The 17075-nt window shown below is 38.0% G+C and overlaps 2 protein-coding genes across 11 annotated transcripts in view; one reads left to right on the top strand and one right to left on the bottom strand.

Annotated features, from left to right (window-relative positions):
- The window catches only part of LOC135474057 (pericentriolar material 1 protein-like), a 41099-nt gene extending 32094 nt beyond the window's left edge, over window positions 1–9005 (bottom strand). For 7 of the 9 annotated variants that reach the window (XM_064754049.1, XM_064754052.1, XM_064754053.1 and 4 more), the window contains exons 1-4: window positions 8897–9005; window positions 2963–3142; window positions 2274–2534; window positions 1394–1573 (exon numbers count right to left, since the gene is read on the bottom strand). In XM_064754049.1, the coding sequence (XP_064610119.1) occupies window positions 1394–1573; window positions 2274–2534; window positions 2963–3109 (588 nt within the window). In that variant the 5' untranslated portion in view covers window positions 3110–3142; window positions 8897–9005. The remainder of the gene's footprint in view (window positions 1–1393; window positions 1574–2273; window positions 2535–2962; window positions 3143–8896) is intronic. The other 2 variants (XM_064754051.1, XM_064754050.1) reach the window with 2 other exon arrangements.
- A 126-nt stretch (window positions 9006–9131) lies between these two features.
- LOC135473177 (trafficking protein particle complex subunit 2-like) lies at window positions 9132–15123 on the top strand. Of its 2 annotated transcripts, none has more exons than XM_064753020.1 (5): window positions 9132–9291; window positions 12077–12195; window positions 12556–12703; window positions 12976–13061; window positions 13659–15123. In XM_064753020.1, the coding sequence occupies exons 2-5, from the start codon at window positions 12100–12102 to the stop codon at window positions 13755–13757; spliced, it is 429 nt and encodes a 142-aa protein (XP_064609090.1). In that variant the 5' UTR covers window positions 9132–9291; window positions 12077–12099; the 3' UTR covers window positions 13758–15123. The 2 variants fall into 2 exon arrangements, with proteins under 2 accessions (XP_064609090.1, XP_064609089.1); XM_064753019.1 differs by having other exon boundaries at window positions 9283–9377; window positions 13659–15122.
- Window positions 15124–17075: the final 1952 nt, after the last annotated feature.

Here is a 17075-nt window from a genome sequence, read left to right as displayed (position 1 = left end):
TTCATTTTATGTGATAAACCAAGATCAATTCATATTTAATTGTGCGAATAGTTAAGTATTTATTTTAGAGAATTTTAAACCTTTTGCTGAAAAATAAAACAAAATTTGTCCTCCCTAAGCATTTTACATCACTCACTTGCCCACACATGGCTGCCATTTAGAGCATGTGTGTTGAACTTTTTACAGCGTTTATACAGAAGTACTGAGGATATGTTTGCTGAGTATACTCATTGAATATCTCTTTTATGAGCAACCTATCGAAGTTCAGCGTAAGAATAGCTTTTTTTCCCAAACTAAATGCTTACAATTGTTAACTTTGGTGTTCTGTACAATTGACGCTGGCAAATCAAATTGGCTGTGAATTTCGTATCTTGCGCCACACTGCCATAATGACAGTTAGGCCCAACAAAACGAGGTTTAGCAAACTTGCTGGCTGAGTTTCATTGTTTGAAATAATGACTGGAAAGTAAAAAAAGGCAGCAGGGCGCAATTTTTTTTAAGAAAAGCAACAGGACGCAGTTTTCAGACGGCAGGATGCTGCGTCCCTCCAAAACGCCTAGCGAGGGGTTTGGTAACAAAGCCAGTGAAGGTGAAGAAGCGGGAACTATTGGGTATTCCTTCAATGACCTTGCATAACCTGCTCAATAATCTGATTCACACTGAATATTTTTGTGTAGACCGACACAATAACAACAATGAAAGAAGAAGAGGACTTTTTGTCGAACGAGCCATATTATAACCTCAATAATGTAAACACAAAAACGACCTGTTATACTATCATACACAGGCATATTTTGCAAAACTTGCATATGGTCCCAATGAAGAACATGACTCATTCCCAGATGGATATATTTAATGTAACCAAAGAAACTTAATTATGGAGGTCTATTTTTGGAGATTCAAATAAGATTAATAAAGTTATGTTTTCATTTATAAAATTGACATAGCTGTGATGTGATTTGTTTTCCCTTCTTCAGTAACCATACTTAACAAATAATGAAATATGCAGGGCTTTACCTAGCTAAAATTGAATAATCATTTATTCTCCACCCCAATGGTCAGACAAGGCACTGTATAAAGTGAGCATATCGTATCGCAACTCCTGTATCGAGTATCGTATCATGACAGAACCGTACATGCCTAGATTTAAGCCTGTCTGAACTTTCAATACACTTTTCAATTAGTCGTAAACTGTGCCAGACATAATGCCCATGACCACATATTGTGAAGACATACACATCATCAGATTTTTAACCATAGCATTACAACATTTTTGTGAAATGGGTCTTATGTTTTTTTCACAATTTTCCTCATATGTATTATAAATTTTTCCACCTCAGTTGTCAAACCATAAAAATTTCTCTGGGCACACAAAGTAATCAAATGCTCCTACCCCAATGTCTTCCCTGTTGTTATTCCTATTGTCACTGGTCCTGGCGTCTCCGGCAGACCCATGTCTCCTCATGTTGCTACCATTACTGCCTGAGGTATCCTGCCGGGTGTAGTTGGCTTGTCGGTCACGGCGAAGTGTCACCTTCCTGGCGTTATTCCTCTCCCCATCATTGCTCAGCTGCTGCAGTATGACAGGTTGGAATCCATTAAACTTTAGCTCTGTAGATACCACAGCCGTCATTGGCAGCAAAGAATTTGTGCACTCACTGATTTATTTATTTGATTGGTGTTTAATGCTGTACTTTTCTCTCTTATATTAAGGTCAGGTTTCCCGGAGAAGAAAAACAAAGTGACTAGCTTCAAACAGCCCTTCATTGTTTCCTGACAAACCTACTGACATAAGGTCGCAGTCAAACAAGCAAAGGCTATAACAAGGGCCCCGAAGTATTCATGTACATTAACCTTTCAATAGCAAAATTAAATGTTGTGGGCACAGGCAGAAGAAGTACACATAGGAAATGTATTCTGTTTAAAACCCTTGCAGAACTGAAATTCCCACTTGCAGAAATCAAGTGAAGAAATACATGTGCATGTATTCCTAATCTTCACATCTTCTGTAGGTGAATTAATAATTTATGAGTAAATCAATCCTATGATTTTTACCTTACATATATCAGCTAAATTATACACTACATTTATTATACAACACATGCACACTTTATTTATACATCTCCTTCCATCTGTGTCAAGGCAAAGCACAAAGGCAATTTCATGAAAAGCATCTACAAAATTCTAGCCTATTATGTAAATCAAGCACACTGATAAAATTTAAACATATTTCATAATTCATTCACAGAACCACACGAGTGATCAATACTGACATCTTCGAGATCGCTGAAGGTCATATGCTGTCGCAGATTCTCCAGGGCAAGTTTTTGCCCAGCCTGGGTGCCTTTAGTCCTTGGGAAAGTGGAGGGGGTTCGGTGGTGTTTCTCAGCTGCCTGCGGACTGGAGTCCTGTGATAGAGACCTCTCTCTTTCTCGCTCTCTTTCCTTCTCACGTTCACGCTCAGGATTGGCCTTCGCCTTTTTTCTCCGTTTACCTGCATCAATGGCTGAGCTTGGCTGCCAGTCAGAGAAATCCTGTAATGATTGCAGTTATGACAAGTATTTGTTCCCAAATATTATACGTGATTCTTCAACCTTTTCGCATGTTTGCGATGTATTTATTCAAGCATATGCTGAAGGCATTATTCTGCGTTCACTGATAAAAATTATACTTTTGGTGAAGCCCAATTCAACGAATGTGGTTTGGTCTCCAAATTTAAATTGAAAATATGCATAAATTGCACTGAAAGTTGGTCTTTGAGGAATCAGAGTACATGATGTAATCACAACTTTGTCATGAACAACCTCCCCTTAAGTCAAAAAGACCTTAATTTTTCATGATGAGCACTGAACAAAACACACACACAAAAAGCCAAATTAAATACAAAATTCTTTTCTAAATGTGAATTTAAAGCAGACTTTGCAAGACAAATGAAATTATCGTTTCATAAATAAGTTCTAACCCAATTATTTGGTCTGGCATCCAAAGGATTACTGGTCATGCTGGCATTGTCATCACCATCTGCAGTACTATTAGACCTCTTCCAAGTTCTATGTGCTCGACCCTCTGAGGCGGAGACTTTACGAGGAGGTCCACCTCCTGATGCCATGGTTTAGGTCGCAGATGTGAGCCCAAACTTCTTCTGAAACACCAGAAACAATCATAAGAATTTTTCCTGACTTAAAGTTGCCATAGTCATCCTATTTAAAAATATCACAGACTTAATGAGACTAAATATAAAAGCACCTTAAATCCGAAAAAACGAAAGGCTTACTTTAACTCAATATTTCAGCACTTTATTATGCCAAATTCAAGGGAAGTTAAAATAATTCAGAATCTTGATTTACTATGGCACCAAACCTCTGATGATGGCAAAATCAAAAGTCGAAACATTGAGTCAAAATGATCCATTAGTTTTTTTAGAGTTATACCACTCGTACATTACATTAACCTAATCAGTGGAACACCAAGTTTATGCTACTGTTGCTATAAACCAACAGCAGGCTATCACTTTGCTTCTTCCAATATGCAATTGGCTATTAACAGCTACACCAGCTACACTGAAATGACAATAAGCAAATCCAGTGTATCAAGATACAATATTCATGCACAAGGCCTGCTTCACATACATGTAATAAAATCAGTCGCATTCATTTCTCTTGCTGCCAAGGAGCAAGTAATGCAGGCAGCTGATAAGTTATTTATTAGAAGCTCTATAGTCTTTACACATCAGACACGAGGTGAGAAATAATTAGCAACACTGCATGCATGTACATCACGCAAGTCCGTATTTCCTGCATAGAAAATGTACACTGCATAATCCACCTATAAAACCTGTGTAAAAGCTTATTAACAGATATGGGGTCTTCCAGCAACGTGCGGATGGTCATGGGTTTCCCCATGGACTTTGCTTGGTTCCTCCCACTTTAATGCTGGCCACTGTCGTATAAGTGAAATATTCTTGAGTACAGCATAAAACACCAATCAAATAAAGCCAATAAATCAGTAGATATGTAGATAATGTGTAAACTGCAGGACAAAAAGACAAATGTTTAAGTATATGTGAAGTCTATATATGTACATCACCTTACAAGGTGCTGAAAAATATTACTTGAATCATTGTGGTACAGATAAAAGAGTATTTAAAGGAAACCTACACTTGTATCATTTGATAAGTTCAAATCAAGAGATGCCTACTGAAATTAGTAAAACTGAAAAACTAACAATGTTTCATATCTACAATGTTTAAATTTACACACAAAATCCAACACATCCATGAAACTGTAGACACCTATATGTAGAAGAATATTCACAATATTAACAGTACTCTGGTATATTACTGGGCATACACCCTATCAACATCTCCCTATACCAGACTACTACTGAATTGCATTAGAGAAATGTGGCATTAAAGACAATCAAAAACCATCAGACCTACATCGGTGTGGTAACAGAAACACTAAACCTTTAACTTCTTCTCAGAAACTCTGACGATAGTTGTCTGGATAAACACTGGTATCCTCAGAGTTATATTTTTGTCGACTGACATTTACAGTGAGTGTACATACCTCAATGAACATATTTGCTTCAGCTACAGACAAAACTGCCACAGTATGAAGGAGTCAACTACACTTACTATAATTAGAAGACATGGCTACTCCTGCACATGCAACCTGGACAAACTGGTTTCTCAGCCGTTACAACGGAGAACTTTTTGCCAGTTTTTTTTCCTCTTTCTCCCTTAAGAACATATGTGAGTGCAGACAGTATGTCAGTCTTTACTTGGTTTGCACAAATAATTTAAAAAAAAAACCCACATAATTGGCACAACATAAATTAGGAAATAAATTCAAATTCTGCTTTATATTCAATGTTTATTTAGATACACACACCTGGAAATGGAGAATTATGGGACATTAAATCAAATGCTCAAACCTGAACTTGTCAATTAAGAAAATAGCAGTTAACATCTTTATAAAGACATAAAAAATACATCATACAAATCTCTTTTTCTTATCAGCTAAACTTTGCATGACAGTAAATCAAACAAATAAAACTGCACGTCTAAACCTACTTAAGCATACCACTCAATGAAGTCTTCAGATATGTTTCAATTTGTAGTTATTTTTTGTTCTGTTCAACTTTTGGCCCTATTGTCACCATTTCAAGTTATCAGAAGTAAACTACTGTTTTTAAAATCAGGTTTTAATGTTTAGCTGTTTTCAAGTGACACATTTTTCTTGATTCTGATTGCTTCATCCACCAGGCCTCCTTTGGCCATGTTTCTACATTATCTAATTTACTGCCTTCGAAAGTGTCACTTTCAAGGCTTTATGTCCTTATGAGACTGCAGTTTTACAGGCCAAACTTGAGGTCAATACATTCCCTGCCAAACATATCAAAAATCAAAATACAGCATGATGGTTCCTGACAAGAATGGTCTAAAGTAGCAACTTGTCTGAGAAACTGTCAAAGTCCATAACAAGACCTCACAAAACTGGCCACATCCTATTGTTTTTGAAACGAAAACTGATGAAACGGCCTGTAACTCAAACTGCAGCACTTAGCTATTCTGACAACTGCTATTAAATGGCAGGTCCAACAGAAAGGTTTGCGAACAGACAATAATAAAATTTTATTTTATTTAAAAAAAAAAAAAAAAAATTTGACCGCTGTTTCATGAAGCAAGTATTGTGCTTGGTAGGTTTGGTCTTGGAATTGAAAGTGCAAACATGATAGGCTTGTTGATGACGGTCTTGTCCACTAAATGACGTCCTAACAGTGTTGACTTGTTCTGGCCAAAAATGATGAAGTCTCGCCAAGTAAATACAGAATTAATAAACATATACATGTATGAATATTGACAAACAGGATTGTAAACTTATTGAGCCTGTTGTTACTGCGACTAGGTGACCTGTCGCCAATAAAAATTACCTAGACAGGCGTTACTTCCACCCCTGATAATGAGGCTGGCTTTATGCATTTTTTTCGCAGACACTCTCTGGTCCCTGCCGAATGAGGTCATACAAGTCCAACCTTTACCAGCTTGCCATTAAGTTCAGTGCTAAAAAACCACAGAAGTGACAACAAGCATATCAAATTTCTCCATGAAATGGTTTGCTGTTCTGCATAAGGGCTGGGTTGGTGTAAAACAAAGCGGTTCATTCGTCATTAGCTTTATCAATCTTTGGTATGTCGGTAAAGTGAAAGAAAAGAAGATACAACCATGGGATGGCTTCCAATGAATGTCACTTCGATACATGCTATCCCATTGGCTGTGGACCAATGAGTGGGCTTCTAACAAACTGTAAACTGTGTACAACAATGCAATGGTCGTTTGACAGATACGTCAATGCTAGCAGTTTCTCACCAGCTACAGAGGATGATCAAAATCGAAAACAATCCAAAACTAATGGTTTTGCTTGACTGCGTTAAACAAGAATTAATGACAGGGGTTGAAATACTGGTTGTTTATTGAAATTACTCATCAAAGATGCGACAACAAGTGACATCTCTTTGAATACTGCTCAGGGTAGGTGCAAAAACTATATTATATAGTGATAATCCATCCCCCATTGTTTTAATGTCTAATCCAGATTGGCAACACCGCTATGACCAGACACTATTTTTTCAGTACTGCCTTTATTAAATGTACGAAAATTAATTCCCACGAACCCATTTTAGAAGTAAATCTACTCGGGGAACAGACTGATATTTATTGTGAAGCGGATAGACGGAGCGAAAAGTAAATATTAAATCTGATATACACATGAAACGTAGATCTGCAGTGTAACACAGAATAAAGCTACAGCTTGCCAGTCCATATTATCAGTGCGGCTAGAATTGCCTGGACAAAAATCAAATTCAACAACTCAAAACTTGGAATCTGAAGTCTGATCAGAGGTGTTAATGTCATTAATCGGAACTTCGTCGTCCACTATGAGTTCAAATTGATACGGCAGTATAGCTGCTTCTGTGCAGCTAGAAAATGACATCATTTTGATATGAATTCCCAGGTTTTACAGTCCAGCTAGACTTCGGTTGACCATCTATGATGTCACCCACTGAGCTTTACCGGGCAGCCAGATGGAGATTGGCTAGGGTTGTAAATCTAATTCTCTTGACAGATATAAGGTCATAATTACGTTTCTCAGAGGCAGTCCTGGTAACATACAGTTAAACCGGTTGTAATCTTTATACTCTGGGCAAGTAGCTAAATCTGGACACAAATCCTTTAATGTGATCTTGATATTATTTGTTGCAATTACTTATTCTTCATCTTCACACTCCACCCTCCACTGTCTACACTCACTTTAAGACAATGCCTATATTCCTGAAACTGACAAGGCAGCCTAGACAGGTAAAGCCTTTGTGACATCCACATGCATTGCCTTTCAACACATTATGGAGTAGCAACCTGAGATTCCCTTAAAATGTCTAAAAATGAGAAAAACAAAATGTCCGATTTAAAGTAGAATGCACTTCATACAACCACTGTGGCCAGAACATAAAGCCTGTAGCAATGGGAAATCCAGAATCCCATCATGGTATGACTTTTCACAGTACAGGAACTCTTGACTTCTTCCATTTACCATTTTGAAATCATTATCTCAAAGAAAGCTCTGAGACATCAGAATAAATGTATTTGAAACATGATTAAAATCCTTTTCAGGTGCAACATGCAGCTCTATTGTTTCCTTATCTACAAACAATGCATTTCTCCTTGGTTTATAATGAATTGCTGCAAAAGACAGGTAAAGACTTTGTCACAACTGCTGTGTTTCAATAAATCATTTGTGATATTAGCACGGTACCCTAGAATGCATATTTTTGGGTGAATCCTTGTGGCACCATCACCCAGGTAGTCTCCTTTGTAGCCTAATGATGGTGGACGGAGAATGAACATTTATTGCTGGCATTTATGCTTTGGTTCCTTTGATTCCATACAGACAGCTGTCACAATTGGGTTCCTCCAGTTACAATGACACAGGGTATGCATGTATCACTCATCAATGTTTATAAATACTGGAATTTGAATACAGTTTGAGGCTGGGCAAAAACACTACGGATTTTGAGTAAAAACATGTGTGATCTGCATTACGCCAGCAATATCTCTGGACATAGATGAACAGTTAAAAGTTAAAAGTAAAACCCAAATGTTTGGCCTCTTGCCAGCTGAGTTTATCATTTACCTCATGTGTATTTAAGCCAAAATGATTTAAGGAAAGTACAAAAGTATGCAAAACTATTTAAATCAAATCACACTGCAAGATTAGCCCATGTATGTCAAAATCAGGGGCAAACCTGTCTAATAGTGGCAGTGATAACTGTTGACACGAGTCCCCCCTTGCCCCGCCTCTACCCCATTAACAGAAGAGGCGTATATCAGTATGGACAAACACATTGTTTGGCGGTCAGCATTAGTATATTCAGACCAGCACGAAAGATACAGAGATGTTCATGGTAGGCTATGGAACAAGACAGACCTGTGATAATATACGTAATCACAGTCCTACAGATCTATATTTGTGGGTAGATTTGAAGATTTCCGCTTGTGGTCGCTATGGATATCGACTGGCACTACTGAGCTTCCTGTATCTCCAGCTTTCAAGTGATGGGAGCTTTGCTGCAGCTGTCAATACAAGCACTAGTAGAAATGCTCTCCAAGAAAGGCGACCTAGCAGATACATATACACAGGTGCACATAGGCAGTCGATACAACGGACTAGTAGGGTGTAGAACGAAGTCATGCAAACGTGAGCAAGCATGTGCCCGTCATATCTTCGAATCGCACAAGACAGGGCTAGGCTGTAATTATATCTCTTTCTTTTAAGAATCGAGCACGGTAATCATTTTGGATGACAAATGCTTCACAATAAAAATAATTTGTGCTTACATTTATCTGACCGTTCCAGCGAAAGTATTTTCAGTTGTTTCGAAATGCAAATCGGATGATCGAAAACCGCTCAAACTTCTGCACCGGCAGCCATGTTGTTGACGCCAGTAATGGGTAAGTCAGATTACTACGCGTAAATCACATACACAAGTGCCACATTGCTTGGTATAAAAATGATAGCTAACGGAGACTGACAGAAAAAATCTTGCAATCACAACTCTGTTCACATATAATGAAAGTTAGTCAGAATAACGTGGCTAATATACGAAATAAAACAAGATCTATTTTATCTCAGGACTGTTTACCTGCCGCATTACGCTAAATCGTTGTAGATGGCGCTGATGGAATAACTTCCGGTATCTCTTGATATGGGCATGCTCCGCATGTTAGGATAGGTATGTGGGCATAATATTAGATCTTTCCTAGAAACATAAAGCGAGGCGCGTTCGTCGCACCGAGAGCAGATGAAACTGTGTCGAAGGTACCAACTGGTTGCCACAGTATTATGCTGTTCTGTCGGTCAATTGTAAACAGTAGTGCAGCGTGTAGCTGCCTTTTGATTGTCACTGTAGACAGTAGTGTCACTGACCCTGTCAGCGTCCATGTCACATAAACTGACAAGGGCCACCCACCCCATGCGACACATGTTTGACAAAATGGACAGTTGCTCCAAATCTTTATTTCGAACGTTTTTGGGGCATGGGTTCAAGTTAGAATAGTCCGAAGAAGTGATGCTGAAGTGTACAGTACGGGTTCAGTCATGACGAGTTCAGTATTTTGCAAAGGCTACAGTGCAATAACTGCTGCTGCAATATATCATTTTCAGCATCAGTTACAGCCAATCAGTTATGGCAGATATTATATTAACATAAAGCGGATAAACACATTTCTGACAATAGTGTAAGATTCAAGCTTAAGCTAACTTACATCTTACTGTTTACTGTTGTTCAGTAATATCAAATACATTTAAAGTGAAAGACTAATGTTTGTGTCCACTGAAAGACTATCATTCAAAATATCTTAAACTGGCATTAACTATTGTTTTAGATTATTTTTTTTTCAACCCAGTGAAAGTTTAGTGAAGTTTAGTCTTGAGACAGCTTCAAGCTAGTCTCCATTATCAAGAGAAAAGTGACGTCATGTTAGCTCTAGCTCTCTAACATCAAAGGTATTTTCCGTATAATAGTCTAAGCAGTAGCCTATCTCATATAGGACATACTGGAAGAATATTTCTTCCTCTGCTTGAACTGTTGATACAGTAGCCAGACTTACTATATCATTTACAAGGAACTCCTGCAACCTTGTCTAAATGAGATGCATGGCCAGGGTATTCCTGGTTAAGGTCGTAGCCTCTGGAGGGGTTGTGTTGGTGATATTGACTTGTACAACTAGATTGATGCTCAGTTCTGAAACAAATTGAAATAAACCTAAGCATCACTCATGCTGATCTGGGCATTGGACTGTTGCTGGATTTTATGCTTCAATTTTGTATTGGTGGCTTCTAAGATGAGAACAGTGCTGACCTAGTTATCGTGGATGTTAGAGAAAGCACCACCGGCTGAACACCGTGTTTCAATAATTTTACTGTATTTTATAAAACAAAACAGGAAAAAAAATCTGTTGTATGGGAGACAGACAAAGGAGCAAAATTTAAATTCTTCATTTGTAATAAATTTAGATAAAGAAAAATATAACAAGACTTAATTAATTTAAGCATTATCTGGTGAGATGCTGTCTTTTTATTCCCACAAATCTTGGACATCACTAATGAATTTTTCACTGACCCTGATATTTGTTATTGAGAAACTGCTGACTGAACGCTAAAATGAATGACAAAAAATGTATCTGTATAATTTGAACAGCGTGGCGAAGTAGGCCTATGGTCTACTGGGGAGATGAATGAGGTTTGGGCTGAGATGGTATGCTACTGTCTGACATAATTTGTGATGCTGTAGTTGAATGTTACACGCCTTGTTACTCAAACGATATTAGGTCTGTAAATTATACAGACCTTTCACACAGCTTGTGTGAAATGGCCCTGCTGTGTTGATTCACAACAGCCATTTGCACAGTATTGTCATTTTGTTCTATATGTTATTCAGTGAAATCTCATTGAAATAAATATAATACCTTTTAGAAAGCTTGAGTATCTTGCTTTCAAGTGAAAAATGTTTTAGGAAGGTGCTATCATGTCCTTTAACGCTAATTATGTATTGCACTGTTATAATGTAGTAAATAAAATTATCTCCTGAACAGCATTAAGGTTGTCATCATAGTAGACGGAGTGAGGGCCTTGTTGGCCTAGTGGTTAGCATGTTAGTGCTGTAATGAACCAGGAACCCATCACTCTTGGGCCGGGAGTCCATCCAATCAATGTCCTCTCCAGTCATACATGGGGTGGTCTGTCAGCAACATGGGCTTCCACCACGCTCTGTCCAGTTTCCTTCCACCATAATGCTGGCTGCGTTGTGAATATTCTTGAATATTCTTGAATATGATGTAAAACATCTATCAAATAAATAAATAAATAGTATAGTATACTGGGTATAATACCCAGTGTGTCTGTCATTTTAGACTCAAGTTTAGCACTTTTGTACTGGCACTGTAAATACTGGGTTATTGAATTGTAAGAACATGTAAGCTTTTCTCCAATCACTGTTTTGTTGCAGTAGATGTATTGCCATGATCAGAAATATCACACCAAGCGCCTTGCCCCAGAGAATTTGGACAGCCTTAGTGGCCTAAGTTTAGAACATCTGCCTTGAAGTAGGGAGATCTGCGATCAAACCTGGGTTGTTCTCTGGCCATACTAAAGGGCAATGGGTATTAAAATGGTTGTTGTTGCTTCCTCACTTGGGACTCTGCACTGAGAGATAAGAGAAAGGAAACAGGACTGGTTGGCCTGGTGTCAGTATGATGTGAATGGGTATTGTGTCATATCTGATGTTTTTCGGCATCAGATACTTTAGTGGAAGCAGCACTTTGGTAGCATGGACTGACCTTGTCACAAAAAGACACAATATACGTACACACACCCAATGATGACTTCAAATCATGTGACAGAAAAATTGTTAGTATGACATAAAACCCCAAGCATACATGCATAGATATAGTTTCAGTAGATCATGAAGCGCACCTTTAAAGATTTAGACTTTTTGGGGCTTTTGTTTTTTTTTTCAGATTGTAGACATTGACAGTGTGCCATGGCTGGTAATTATTACTTTGCGATTGTTGGTCACCATGACAACCCAGTTTTTGAGCAGGAGTTCTCTCCATCCAACAAAGGCAATGACCCAAAAGTGAGATGTTCCACGTCTTAACACACATTATTATCAGTTGTATTATAATAAATACATGTATGTCAGTGATAAGTTTGATTGTATAATACCTAAATAAACTGTTAGTTGTGAAAGTTATTATTGAAATTGACAAAGTGTTCGTATTCATTTGTCATCTTCCTGGACATTCATCTATCTTCATGTTACAAGTTATCTCCCCTGGATTATTGGTCAGGTAGTTTCAGCTAATGTTGATGCAAAAAACTTCCTGTGTTATGATAATGTTTGACATTGATAAAGTAAATTTTTGTATCATATGAACTTACTGTGCTTTTAATATTTATACTTAAATCTGTGACTTTGTCTTCTGTGTTTATACAGAAAGATGATCATCGCCACTTGAACCAGTTCATAGCTCATGCTGCTTTAGATCTCATCGATGAACAGATGTGGACCACAAATAACATGTACCTGAAAATAGTGGACAAGTTTAACGAGTGGTTTGTGTCTGCATTTGTCACAGCAGGACATATCCTTTTTATGTTTTGTTTTTATTAAAGTTTTGTATTTATAGGAGTGCAGGCCTAGGTTCGATCCCAAGTCTAACTATTGATGATATTCACTGAAAAGTTACTTTTTTTCACCTTTGAATACATTAGTTCTATTTACAGGCTCGAATGTCAGTATTCAGTAACATGAATATTGGTGTAAAAAACGTGTGATGGAAATATCAGCGATGTAAGACACTTCCTGGGGTATATTTCCACATATGTACTTCATTTGTACCTTAACTTGATACACGTATGAGATTCATCATGCTACATGATATCAAGAATGAAGATGGAATTAAAAATTTCTTCACTGATGTTTATGAAATTTACATGAAGGTGAGCATTACAAAACCAATTTTTTTCTCTTCCAAGTTTTATAGAAAACAAGTTATTTAGTTGGTACTTTGCTTGCCAGCTAGCAGCTGCATGTTTGTTCAGGTTATCAGGCGACAGCTTATCCTCTTTTGACACTTAGCACAGGCCCAGTGTCCTTGTGACCATCTGCAGGTTGCTGGCAGACCTTCCCACATACGGCCGGACTCAGAGCGAGAAACTCCTGGGTCATTACGCAGCTGAGCCATGGAGGCCCCAGTGTCCTTTTGACTTGGTGGAGTGTCCTGTGTGGTGTCTTTGACACTTGGTGTTAGAGTGATGCACCACCATAGATATATCAGCACTGGGACTGCGTAGTACAAGGAGACACTATTGTGATGTGGCAAATACAATATTGAAAGAATTGTTAAATTTAAAGCATTTAAACTATGAAAACTGTGAAACTTTTCAAAGTGTGTTTTCAGCCAGTACCTGAGTTTTCTTAAATTGTGTTTGCGCAGAAAATCAATGCTTTCATGTAAGTGAAAATTGCTAGACTACTGAGTCAAACACATATCAGATGAATCAAAATAAAATGTTACAAACTTGTTCTCTTTTCAGTGGGCAATGAATCCATTCTATGAACTTAATACTCCTGTTAAATCTGCTTCATTTGACCGAAAAGTGCAATTCTTTGGGAGGAAATACTTAACCGGGTAATGTGCAGGGAGGAAGTTCGGCAAGTGTACCATGTGTGATACATGTAAATGTGTGTCTACTGTGTATGAATGTTGAAGGGGCCAGAGTAGAGATTGAACCAATGAAGGAGTTGAAATTTAGGCACTATCATTGCCTAGGGACACTAAATCCAAACAGTGGAACGTGATTTATATGTTTAAATTTGCATCATAGAAGTTCAGACTGCAAACATTTCACATGTGTTCATTATGCTAAGACAAATGTGTCACAGCATTAAACTTCTAGTGCCTGGAAAATAGAAGTACATCACCATGTATTATAATCAGATTTGGACTTTAGTCAGACCTGCTTCCTTTTTCAGAATTGAATCCTTATTCATAAAGTATTTGTGCAATCACATCTTGATGTGGACCTAGTCATGTTTTGTGACATTGTCTTCTATGTTTGGGCTGGAATTACCGGAGAGATGTTATAGTGTGTCATAGTTGATATTTGTGAAAAGTTCAAGACGGATTTGAGGACGCTCACTGACTCAGTTGGCTAAGGCATTGTTAGCTGGTCAGCCCATGTACATTGTACGAGGTCACAGGCTCAAATCCAGCTCTTGTTCATTTAGCTGAAGCTTTTAAGTCATCAGGTTTGTCAGATGTCTGGTGATGGCCAGTGGTTTCCTCTATCCATAAAGCTGACCTTTGTCACACAAGGGGGAAATTCTTAAGTACAGAATTAAAAGTCAGTGAAAGAAATAAATCTAAAGGATTCATTATGGTATGCATTCTAGGGCTGGGAGGATTTTGTGCCACATTCTTAGAGATAAGCGAACCCAGAATAATGTCCATGTTGTTCCATTTTAAAGGAGTTTAAGGTTAAATTGGCCTATTTATGTCACATTATACATTTTTTCTTGTCTTCATGGGTTAGAAAAGGAAGTCCGCAAAATAATTTATTTGTATTAAACTGATTTACTAGTTTAAACTACTGTTTATTAGTGTAAAAGTATATGTAGATAAGATAATAAGAGTATGTACATGTAGATGTATAAATTGTATGTACTTTTGAATGTCCAGTCACGTGTATGTACAAACGTATAAAATTACCTTGATGTATTTACATGTTTCTTTGGTGTTAGCTGGGCTTTGGTATAGTATGGTAAAAATTACACCAGTATGTTTTGTGATCAATCGCCTGTAAAGTATGGTTGCCAGGGATCTGTAAAGAGTGCCGTCCATTTGCCAAAATCGACTCAAAACGCCTCTCCGGCTACATAGGGCCTTGGAGTTTCAGCTTGGTAGGTCGATTAGAATTGTCAAGATACGGGCAAGACTTATGAAGATTATGTAACGTTGTTGCATGATAAGAAGAAAAAGGGCTACCGTGTCTTACTATATGTGTATAACGAATAAAGCCGATGTGCCAATGACACGGTCACGAATTCCGACACGATATTTCTGCGGTACCAAAGCAAAATTACTTGAGGTCAATAATAACGACCTCATCTTGTCAGTTCTTCTCAGTTCTTTTCTCTTTCCACTGAAATAAGTGCTTAAATCGTGTGCCATTCTAATGCATAAGTTTTCAATAATCAAATATATATCTCAGTTTATGGATCTCTGTATCAGTTATGAAGCAGAGTGTCAGGGATTCTGGATGCTGTGCTCATATTTACTTATACAAGAAAATCATGAGTTAAGGCGTTTGACGTTGATCAAAATCGTCACATCCACACATGATCTATAACAAATGCTATAAGGTGAGATATGTACATGCCATGAGCAGGACCTATCGGTATATTGCTGTCCAAGTAAGGATAATTTGCAACTGTCGAAATTTCGTTAAGTTTGCGAGACAGGAAACTGTTTTGGTCTTAGTACAAATACAGGCCCGGATAAGATGTGGTATCTGGAGAGTCTGTACAGTTTCCTTTAAATCCAGCAGAGGTGGGTATGTATCTTCCACAGCCTTTGCTAAAGCTGACCTACACGTTGCAAAAGCTCTTGAAACATTTCTGGAGCAACAGGGAGTGAAGATACAAGATGGTCTGTCTTCTAACAACTTGAATCTTTCATACTGACCATAGGGAACAGTGCAGGAGACATCAGAGGCAGCGACCACATTGTGATGGTTAGCAAATGATCAGATGTATCCTGTCTCTTGACAATTTGCCACTGTTTGTGTTTTATTCTAACAGTTCACGCGAAGGCTTAAAGACCTGGGCGTCTTTTTTTTTAGGTACGCCTAGCAGCTTGGCTTAAGCAGAATTCTGTAAAGGACAAAATGCAGTGATGGTAATTGCTGTTTATTAAATGTCATGGACAGGTCTGGAATAACTCAAATCGCTGTGCAGTCATCACAAACAAAACAATTGAAAGGGATCAGGTCTTGGGTATTAATTGTCCACCAGCAAGAAAGACACTATAACAATAAACTAACAATACAAAAGACACTAGCATGAAGAACAAAACTAAGAGAGCGACGGCAGTATGATAGTTCACAAATGGTCTAGTATTTGCAGGTATATATAAGCTCTTGTCTGTAACATCCGCCTACATGCATTGATACCGTCTTAGTTGTTGCCTCCATGGGAGCTGGCCCACATCTAGTTACTGACGCCCTCCCTCTATTCATCTGGAATAGTGATAGCTTTAAAGAGGGCTAATCCTTAACAACATTCCCTTGTTTGCCTACAGTAAAGCTCCCCCCCCCCCCAAGGCTGTATATTTATATATCTGTTTGATGGATAGGGAATTCTTTGTAATTAATCTTCTTCTCCCGTTTCCCACACACCATTTAATTCGCTAAATCTCTCCCAAAGAAAATAGATAAAGTGGAAATTATCTCCGTATTAACCCCTTGTTGGACCACTTAGACACACATCAAGGCGACCTCCGCTCTACAAAAATCTGAATTTTCACACATTCCCGCTGTTTGATCGATGTGTGTTTATCAAATGGCCAGTGAAATTCTTTAATCATTTTGACATGATCAAGTAGAGTTGTATGGAAACTGGAGAGTTCGTCACGCGTATTGTGACAGCATAATCGCTAAATGATTGGATGTGACAATAACTCGGCATGTGGGAGGATATAGTAACAGGGGAGACCACTCTCGCAGGACAGTCGTTACGCACTTGGGATGGGATAGGTTTTTCGCTTGATAGCTTGTCGAGTCACCTCCATTCTTTGCGGTCACTTCCATTTTGTGTCTGCTAAATGACATTCAACCAAACGAAAAAGTTATAGAAAAATGTGTAATGAAAAATACAGGGTGGATGAAATTCACAGCAATCTTCGTACACGCCAATGAAGATGAAAATATATTAACAGGCCCAGTCTATACAGT

Source organism: Liolophura sinensis, chromosome 8 (genome assembly GCF_032854445.1).
Source record: "Liolophura sinensis isolate JHLJ2023 chromosome 8, CUHK_Ljap_v2, whole genome shotgun sequence".
Lineage (NCBI taxonomy): Eukaryota > Metazoa > Mollusca > Polyplacophora > Chitonida > Chitonidae > Liolophura > Liolophura sinensis.
The sequence above is the reverse complement of the archived record's forward strand: the minus strand, read 5'-3'. Positions and strand labels throughout refer to the sequence as shown.

Coding starts and splice junctions, on each gene's coding strand:
- LOC135473177 (XM_064753020.1), top strand. CDS start 12,100: ATGGCTGGTAATTATTACTTTGCGATTGTTGGTCACCATGACAACCCA. Junction 12,196..12,555: donor ACAAAGGCAATGACCCAAAA/GTGAGATGTTCC, acceptor GTGTTTATACAG/AAAGATGATCATCGCCACTT. Junction 13,062..13,658: donor TTTATGAAATTTACATGAAG/GTGAGCATTACA, acceptor TTCTCTTTTCAG/TGGGCAATGAATCCATTCTA.